Source organism: Cynara cardunculus (genome assembly GCF_001531365.2).
Source record: "Cynara cardunculus var. scolymus isolate 2C chromosome LG 3, CcrdV1, whole genome shotgun sequence".
In the NCBI taxonomy this organism is placed as follows: Eukaryota; Viridiplantae; Streptophyta; class Magnoliopsida; order Asterales; family Asteraceae; genus Cynara; species Cynara cardunculus.
The window spans coordinates 17,943,296-17,953,815 of NC_037530.1; the positions used below are offsets into that span (position 1 = coordinate 17,943,296).

Consider the following 10,520-nt stretch of genomic DNA (forward strand, 5'->3'; position numbering starts at 1 on the left):
AAGTATAACATTTTTAGAACTTTTGTGTGCTAACTTGTGAGTTTTTTTGGATGACAATTTGGTGCCACGTTTTTGTTGGACATATGATGTTTTTTGGATTTATGATATGTATGTGGCTATTGATTTATGATAAATGTTGGTTTTGGATTTATGATAAGCATGRTTATTTTATGCATTTCTTTTTAGATTTATAATGTTYTGTTTGGATTTATAATGCCTTTTTATTTGAATAGATATGTTGACTTTTGAGGAAGAAATGATGATCGTAGTCCTAATATATATATATATATATATATATATATATATGTGTGTGTGTTTGTGTGTGTGTGTGTAAAACGGCGAAGAAATGCTTCGAAAAGAATAGAAAGAATGCCTGATAATACTTCAGCATTGAGCGGATATGCGTACACCCAAGAGCTATTAACTGGACCTAGTACACAATGTCAAGAGTTGATGCGCCTCTCACGTGAAGCGTATATACTGTTATGCAATCATTTTAGACAAGGAAATTGGATGAAAGACAGTAGACATGTTAGTGTAGAAGAGAAAATGGCAATATTTTTGACGATGATTGGCCATAACGAGCGTTACAGAGTGATTAAACGTAGATTTCAACGCTCCACAAGAACTGTTCATGTTTGTTTCCATGAAGTTTTACTGGGTATGATGGAATTCACAAGAGAAATAGTGGTGCCAACAACTTCTGATACAACTTTAAATACGTCTAGTCATCAAAGACGTTTGAGAGAAATATTTCCGGTAAGACTTATTATTGACATTTTAAAGTTTTATATAAACACACACACACATATATTGTATTTAATCTTTTTTCTGTTAATGAAGGGTGCAATAGGTGCTCTAAACGGTACCCTTATACATGCAATTGTGCCAGCTAGTCATCAAACTGCTTACAGGGGAAGAGGAGGCGGTCGATGCTATCAAAATGTTCTAGGAATTTGTGATTTCAACATGATATTCACTTTTGTTTGGGCTGGATGAGAAGATATAGCATGATTCTAGAATACTTAGGGAAGTTGCTTTTAACCCAAGATCCGGTTTTCCCTTTCCACCACAAGGTATAAACCATTCTCAATTTGTAATTTGTTTTTTTATTTGTATATTATACGATTGATGTGAGTGGTTTTTCAGATAAATATTATCTTTGTGATGTTGCGTACGCCAATGCTCGTGGATTTTTGCCTCCATATCGTAACACAAGGTATTGGTTGGCAGATTTTCGACGTCGACGTGCTTTGACTAAAGAAGAAAGGTTTAATCATGCACATGCCCAACTCAGAAATGTTATTGAACGTGCTTACGGTGTCTTGAAAGCGAGGTTTCCGATCTTAAAGCAGATGGCTCCCTTTCCATTTACAACACAAAGAAATGTGGTAATTGCTTGTATTACGATACATAATTTCATCAGAAAATATAATATTCAAGACCAGTTGTTTATGGAGTGCAATGAGGATAGTATATTTAACAACGAAGAAGAAGAAGAAGTCGAAGAAAATGGAGAAGAAGAACTGGACATTCCCGAATGGGGTGCTAATAGCACTCAATATATGGCTACTTTGAGAGATGGAATTGCAAATAGTTTGGTCAAAAATGTTTGAACTTGCATTTTTGTGTTTGAACTTGTATTTGAACTTGGATTTTTAAGTATTTTATGAATTTATGTTTTAATTTTGGATGATATAAATGAATTTATAAATTTATGTTTTGATATTTAAATAATTTATTTTTCAGAAATATCATTTGCCTTAAAAAATGAATAACAGTTTACTAAACTGCCCATAGTTAATCCTCAGGGGTAAATTGGTCATTTCTGTTATTCAGACTGTTGATTCAGATAGAAAAGTAAACAACAATATAAATTTATCCAGACAGCCAAATTTATCCAGACAGACAAATTTATCCATACAGGACTTAATAGAAAATTTGGTAAACAGCCCCTTAAAGTTCTTGTCATCTAGAATGATCTTATGTTGACAAATAGAAGGACTAATCCCTTTAAGGTCAACAATGGTCCATCCTATGGCTTTTGTTTGCAACTTTAACATATCTACAAGCTTCTTTTCTTGATGTAAGTCTAGGGTAGATGATATGATGACAAGCAATTGCCTTCTTCTCCTAGAAATGCATACTTCAAATGAGATGGGAGTTGCTTCAACTCCAGGTCAAGTGGTGATATTATGGAACGGGTAAAATTATTTTGCTCACTGTTTTCCAACAACTCAAAAGCTATAACATCAAATGGAATACTCTCATCCCCTCTCAAATCTAACTCCTCAACAATCTCTTCATCTATTTCAGCATTATCCTCCTCCTCTAATTTACAAGTCTTTCTAATTCCTTTCTCATGACATATTGCCTCTATCTCAGTTATGCCTGAGCACTCTTTCAAGTAATCAGGGTACTTTAAGGAGTTAAATACATTGAATGTGACATTCTGGTATTGAAGCCTCATAGTTAGTTCTCCTTTTTGGATATCAATCAAAGTTCTACTGGTTTCTAAGAATGGTTTTCCTAAAATGATAGGAATATCTTTATCTGCCTCAAAATCTAGAATGATGAAATCAGGTGGAAATATGAGCTTGTTAACTTGAAATAAGACATTTTCAATCTTACCTTTTAGATAGGCAATGGTTTTGTTGGCTAATTGCAGTGTGATAGTGGTGGCTCTAGCCTCTCATATGCCTAAGGTATTGAAAACAGACAAGGGCAACAGGTTAATACTAGCACCTAAATCACATAAAGTTTTTCCAATCTTCTTTCCACCTATAGAACAGGGAATAGTGAAACTTCTCGGGTCTTTAAGCTTAGGAGGTATCCTGTTAGTCAGAAGCGCACTACATCCTTTAGTAAGAGCTACAGTTTCATATACGATCAACTTTTTCTTCTTACTTAAGATGTCTTTGAGGAACTTGGCATAACTGGGCATTTGCTCAAATGCTTCTACAAGAGGTATGTTGATATGCAATGTTTTAAACACTTCCAAAAATTTCTTAAATTGTAGTTCTTCCTTGTGATTCCTTAAATTTTGGGGAAAAGGCACATAAGGGGGAACTGGTTTTATGACAATTTTATTGGACTGTGTTGAGCAAGATGGGTCCCGAATGCCTTGAGCCTTGGTCTTACTTTCTTAAGGTTCAGATAGGGTCACAGCTTTGGTCTTAGGATCTTCTATAACCTCATCTTCAATTGACTTTTTCCTAGAAACCTCTTCCAAAAATAACAGAGGATAGTCCAACTTAGGGGGGAATAGAGGTAGGGACCTCCGAAGATTGGTTCTCTAATGGTTTTGGTGGATTTTCAGTAACCGAGACCACTGGTGTATTCTCAGGTTTAGACACAACCTGTTCACCTTCTTTTGGTATGGTCTCTATATTCCTTCCCACTTTTAAGGGTCGCTACCTTCACATGTTCTTTTCCTAAATCTCTAGAGACTTTTGTGTTAGTAGGCAAAGTACCAAGGGCTTTATTGGTCTGATTGAGCACAAGTTCACTGACTTGATTTTCTAGATTTCTTATAGCGGCACTTTGCTGATTAAAAAGAGATTGATTTTGAGTCACCATGCCTTTTATCATAGCTTCCAAAGAAGATGTTGATTCAGCTTGTGGTTTGTTTTGAACAGATGGTTGAGCAGCTTGAAAATTTTGATGATGATGATTTTAAGAGTTAGAGCTTTTTGCATGCTGTTGAGGTTGAAAGTTAGAGGTTATTTGTTGCTTATGAACGGGTGGATTCAAACTTGGACTGTTCCAAGAAAAATTTGGGTGCTATCTCGAACAGGCATTGTATGTGTTAGAATAGGGATTTGATCTATTATGAACATAATTGACAGATTCAGAATTATGATGACAAAGTTCATAAGAATGTTCCCCTCCACAATAAACACAGTGCACTGAGAGGACTGTTGGAATAGGTGTAGTAACAGTTGGCTGCATCCTTGGCCAGAAGTTAGGTTTTTATGCATGTTGGCTATGGAAGTGAATTGTGTGGTTAATACAATGTATGCATCTACATCATGAATTCCAACTATCTTCTTTTGCGGTTGGGCACATGGACCTGCCCAATGTCCATTGTTTGCATAAATCTGTCTCACATCAAGCAGATTTAACCCATTGTAGGTACTAGCTGTAAAGTCCCCTCCTGCAGTCGCATCGAGCATCTGTTTCACCATGGGACTTAACCCATTGTAGAATGTCCCAAGTTGAATACAGTAAGGAATGCCATGATGAGGGAATTTTCTTAACAACTCTTTAAACCTCTCCCATGCATCAGGAACAGCTTCATCGTTCATTTGCTTAAGAAGACATATTTCATTTCTAGACTTAACGTTCCTGGTGGGTGGAAAATATTTTTGCAAAAACTTTTCGACCATATTTCCCCATGATGGTACAAGACCTAGTGGTAGTGAATTAAACCAAGACTTTGCCCGATCCCTTAAAAAAATGGAAACAAAGTAAGTCTTATAACATCGTCAGACACTCCTGGGATCAAGAAGGCATCAGTAATTTCCATGAAAGATTTTAGATGTGAGTGAGGATCTTTTGATGGTAATACTATAAATTGTTCATTTGTTCGCAACATATGGAACATGATCGGTTTAATCTTAAAATGGAGGGCAGTCATATAAGGTCTAATTATCCCTAAGTTCAATTGCTCAAAATCAGGAATAATTAGTCCATGATTTTTCCATTTTTAGAATTTGCAAGATTAATTATAATTGGAGTTTGAGCTTTGGATGGTTATTATTTTTAAATTTCATGTCATTATGTGCATTTTCATGATTTGGTGGCCCTTGTTGAAAAGGATATCCTGATGGGTTTTGAAAAACTGGTGCATTTTGGCAGAAAAGTCTGAAATTGTGGTATTTGATCAAAGGATGGTGGATTTTGAGTTGGTATTTCTTCGCCAATAAGGGGAGGTATCGCCACATTAGGAGGGAGTAGAGCAGAAAATACACTTTGAGCCCTTCTTCTTTGGCGTAACATTCTCTCAATATCTGGATCGAATTTGAAAGACTTTGACTTGAATAGAGTTAACACTACTAGATTAACAAGAAATAACAAAGAATAAAAGAAATCCAGGGTGTAAGACTTATGGTGAGATGTAAATACTATTTCCAGTAGATCAATGGTGTCAAAATGCTACAACATAAGACTATGCTGACAAATTGCTACCACATGCAATTAGTAACAACTATTTTCACCATTTATTTTAAACGTTTTCCTCTCGGACTTCACCGTTGCATTGATATTATATCTTTCAACCCATATCTCTATGAGGTATGCGGACCAATGAAAGTGACAAATGATGTCCTCAAATATACGGATAAACAAATCTCTTTGTTAAAAATCACTCTCTCGAGTGGATTCCCATATCATTCAAGTTGACGTGTTCTGAATGACTCATATCTGAGTCCATTCCACTTTAACACTTCAAAGTGATCAAGCTGTCGAGAATTAACAATTTAGAAGATACGGCTAACAAATTTCTTTGTTAGAAACTTTCTCAAGTCTACTTCCCATATCATCCAAATTGACGTGTAATCAATGGCTCAGCTTAGAGTCCATGACACTTTAACGCTTTTCAGTTATCAACTCGTCAAAAAGTGTCATTGATTTTATAAAACTTGAAATGAAACAATGAAACATTGTTATTACATAATAGGGTCTACCTTATTTGATTTAAAAACTCACCATTTCCGTCTTACACTCCAGCTAAGAAATTTAGCTACTCATAATGGAAAGAAAATTGTAAGAAATATAAATTGCAATAAGTAAAGACATAAAATAAATAAAGGAAAGTAAATGATGGAATATAGATTATGGAATGTAAAGAGCGGAAAGCGTAATAAATAAATGACGTAAAATAAATTGCAAGAAAGTGCAATAAATAAATGACAGAATTTAAAGAGCGAGAAATAAACAACAATCAAAGGAAAGCTTGAAAGAGAAATCACCAAAAGTTTACTTCTATTTCTAGAGAGAGAAATTACTAAAAGTAGTGAGATGATCGATTAGGAAAGGAATGAAAGGATTGAGGGATAAAAGAATGATCAAAACACTAACCCCAACCCCTCTATTTATACTAAAATAGAGGTAAGGGCAAAATAGACATTTAACGCTAATCTAGAAGTTAAAGTAGCTAAAAGTACAACTAAAGCAAATAGTTAGAGTCTAATTGTATCAAACTTAGCCAACAATTTTTCAGCTAATTAAAATAATACAGCTGGTAATACACACATGTCATTCAAAAAGTCAGCTCTTGTCATGTCAATAAGCTCCATGTTCTCTCTCTCTCTTCTCTTTCTTCACAGTCAGGTCATGCTGCAGCAATCCCGCGACATCAAACAACTTTAATCTGTCCAGAACATGTTCATATTAGCCCACTATATATTAAAGATAGGTAAATCATTTATTCTAGCTCCATAATAAAGAAGTGGAAAATAAGGGAATAAAGTGAATCAAAGTTATGATATAAATAGAAAATGTCCTATCTAAAAGAGAAAAAAAAGAGTGTTTAAGTACTAAATAATTAGTGCGTATCAATATGTATGTATGTATGTATGTATGTATGTATGTATGTATGTATGTATGTATGTATGTATGTATGTACGTATGTACGTACGTACGTATGTATGTATGTATGTATGTATGTATGTATGTATGTATGTATGTACTACATACATGCATGCGTACATACATGCATGCATACATACATACATACATACATACATACATACATACATACATACATACATACATACATACATACATACGTACGTACATACGTACGAATGCATGCATTCATGCATGGATGCATGTATGTATGTATATATATATATAGGAGTGAGTTCATTTGTTAACCCAGTATATGGTGTTAACTTTGTGAACCAATCCTAGTCTTTAATCTTTGTAATCTATGGATAAAATTCATCATGACATTTTTGTAACAAATTAAAGAATGATGTTTAATAAACATAGGTGAACAATCATGAATAAAGGGTAATTTTAGAAAAAAGTAAGGAGATTTCTTTTAACCTTAATTACTTTTCCGGTAATTACTCCATCATTTTGAAACTGACATCAAGCTCTAAATTATTCATTCATATATTAATATGTAATGTTTAACTTATGAATGGTGTGAATTAAAGAACAATTGTTATATTTGAGTAGCTTATGAACATTGTTCAGCAATAAATAAATAAATAAATATATATATATATATATATATATATATGAAAATGTTCATTAGTAAATACATACTTGAATGTGTATGTATGTGTGACTAGTGAACAGTGTCTACCAATGAACAAGTTGTCAATGTAAATAGTGTTCATTATTAAACATTGAGTGCACGTTCATTCATGTTGACTGCTACTATGTTCATATTGATCATCTATATTATACAATACAATAGACACAACGAAGTCGTTCGATTAAGAATGTTGACTGTTGAAATGCTATTGATTATTTCTCAAAACGCATTTGTTTATAAACAATCACAAACAATATAGCTTACAACACATTGATAATTTCAAAATGTCTAAATTCAAGGAGTAATGTAACTCCCATTTAAATATATTAAAGTAATACAAAACATAACCTTACTATTTTGGCCTCAATCATTAATTACATACGAATCTATGAACTATGGTACTAGATTGATTCATATTGGTCTAGAGAATTTGTATAGTTAACACAAATGAATTGGTTAACAAAATATCATACCCCCTCTCTCTCTCTCTCTCTATATATATATATATATATATATATATAGAGAGAGAGAGAGAGAGAGATCTTGGTTCAAATGTTAACCCAAAGTATTGTGTTAACTTTGTTAACCATTTTCAACCAATCACAATACATCTTAGTATTAGATTCATATCCATCTTAGAGTTTAATGACAATGGTACATACATAATTTTCTTTTTTTTTATGTAACTCCTATGTTATTAACTGGGAGTTACAAAATTATAAAATCTCATGATTTGTGTTAACTTATTATTAATCTTGTTATTTTTTTAATATTGATTTTTTTATCTCCAATGTTTATGAATTTGTGATTGGTGGAGGAGATCCGGTAGTAAAGTTTTTGGTATCGTTCAAATTGACATATACGAAACATGATAAACATGTGTGACCATATGAACACAAATTCACATATGAGAACATTCGTACAACCATATAAATACAACTTGACATATATAAACCATTGTGTAAATTGCGAACACAAATTGACATATATGAACACCTGTGTCAATTACGAAAACAGATTGACCTATATGTACAGTTGGTATAAATATGAACACATATTGACCCAAATGAACATACGAAAAATGATGAACATGTGTGACCATATGAACACAAATTCACATATATGAACATTCGTACAACCATACACAACTCGACATATGTGAACCCTTGTGTCAATTACAAACACAAATTGACATATATGAACCATTGTATCAATTACGAACACAGATTGACATATATGTACAGTTGGTATATATGAACACATATTGACACAAATGAACATACGAAAGATGATGAAAATGTTTGACCATATGAACACAAATTCACATATATGAACATTCGTACAACCATATTAACACAACTCGACATATATGAACCCTTGTGTCAATTACGAACACAAATTGACATATATGAACCCTTGTGTCAAATACAAACACAGATTGACATATATGCACACTTGTGTCGTTTACGACTTCTTTTCATATACACCCCTGTTCACACATGAACAATTCCCATAAATATCAAATACTTGTTCACATATGAACCATTAACAAAAAAAAACTGTAGAAGAATCTGGTGTCGGGGATCTTGTTGTTGGTTTTGATTCGATAACGACATTAATTCCCGGATAGTTACATTGTTATTATTGGGCAGTTACAAATATCTCATTGTCATTAATGGGCGGTTACAAAACATATCATTGTCATTAATGGACAACTAAAATCTTTTCCCAAAATACCCGTTGTAAATATTGTTCACTTATGTTACCTTGTCTATGTATGCAATTAATTACACTTTATGTCATGAATGATCTTAGCCACAAATTTCAAAGATCAGTGGATAAGATTGGTTAACAAAGTTAACACAATATATAGAGGTAATATCAAATGTTAACCAAAGTTTTTGTGTTAACTTTACAAACCATTTCAACCAATCACAATCCATGTAGGTTTTTATCTAGCTTACAATTTAATGCCAAGGGTAGTTGAATAATTTCATTTTTTATGTAACTCCCATATCATTAATTGGGAGTTACAAAATCATAAAATCACTAAAAATGTGCATTTTTAATATTGATATATTTTTTAAAAATTGATCTTCCATTTTTATTGTTTTAAGAGTTTGTGATTCGTGGAGGAAAGACGGTAGTAAAATCTTTGGTATCGTTCAAGCTATTATGGATAAACGCATTGGAAAAAAGTTCGACAACATTGAGAAGATTAAAATGGTTTATGGTAACAATCGGAGTTCGAGTTCGGGAAGTGAAGAAAATAACCAAAGTGAATGTCTTGGTAATGGATTAATACGTACCTAATTCACATGTTCAAATAGAATTCCATGCATGACTCATTTTCTTATTGTCATATAAACGACTTTTATGAATCATGAACCATTATATTCATGTTACTACTCTCATTTGAGTATATATAACACTTCATGAACGAAATTTTGTGTCATATGAACACAAGTGTCATTTTTTAAGTTTGATCCCAAATCTTTATAGTTGTGTAAGTGCTTCCACCTGGTGTTCATATATGTCAATTTGTGTAAGTGATTGACCTGATGTTCATATGATGGGGGTTATGTGTTCATATATTTTCTACGATATTCTCTTCCTATGTGGCTTCATCATGTTCACAGTTGTATACGTTCATGTTAATAACCCCATCATATGAATATCGGTTTCTGTTAGTGATCTCACCTTTTGTTCATATATGTTCATGTCAACTTACCGAGTTTTTGGTTAAAAATTTGCTCCCAAATCTTTATATAAGCACCGTTCTTGCACCTGGTGTTCATATATGTCAACGTGTGTAAGTGATTGCACCCGATGTTCATATTGGGTTCATAAATGATATGCAGTCCAAGTTCATATATATGTCAATTTTTTTTTCGTATTTGACACAATGGTTCATATATATATATAATTGTGTTCATATGGTTCTTATATTAATAAAAATAAATTAACAAAAATCATGAGATATTTTTATTTTGTAACTTCAAATTAATGATATGTGAGTTACATAAAAAAGAAATTTATCTAAATATCCTATTCAACTTTGTTCACTTATTTTTATGAAATTTTAAATTTAAAAAAAATAAATTTTTATCATGATTAATCACAAACGTTTATTGAAAGATTCAATTGCCAAAATCAGTTAACAAAGTTAACACAAAAACTTTGATTAACATTTGAACCTAACCCTATATATATATATATATATATATATATATATATATATATATATATA

The 10,520-nt window shown here is 32.5% G+C and overlaps 1 protein-coding gene and 1 non-coding gene across 2 annotated transcripts; both read left to right on the plus strand.

Annotated features, from left to right (window-relative positions):
• The first annotated feature begins 369 nt into the window (after positions 1–369).
• On the plus strand, positions 370–1,616 carry LOC112509010. The gene is made up of 3 exons (XM_025113878.1): positions 370–759; positions 844–958; positions 1,150–1,616. The coding sequence occupies exons 1-3, from the start codon at positions 370–372 to the stop codon at positions 1,614–1,616; spliced, it is 972 nt and encodes a 323-aa protein (XP_024969646.1).
• Positions 1,617–4,233: 2,617 nt separating this feature from the next.
• LOC112510683 lies at positions 4,234–4,340 on the plus strand. Its single transcript, XR_003069044.1, has one exon. It is a non-coding gene; the product is annotated as a small nucleolar RNA R71 (small nucleolar RNA).
• Positions 4,341–10,520: the final 6,180 nt, after the last annotated feature.

What these genes read in the sequence shown, in the direction of transcription:
- LOC112509010 (XM_025113878.1), top strand. Translation starts at nt 370, where the DNA reads ATGCCTGATAATACTTCAGCATTGAGCGGATATGCGTACACCCAAGAG. An exon ending in GTTTGAGAGAAATATTTCCG is followed by an intron (nt 760 to 843) that starts GTAAGACTTATT and finishes CTGTTAATGAAG; the next exon opens with GGTGCAATAGGTGCTCTAAA. An exon ending in TCAAAATGTTCTAGGAATTT is followed by an intron (nt 959 to 1,149) that starts GTGATTTCAACA and finishes GTGGTTTTTCAG; the next exon opens with ATAAATATTATCTTTGTGAT.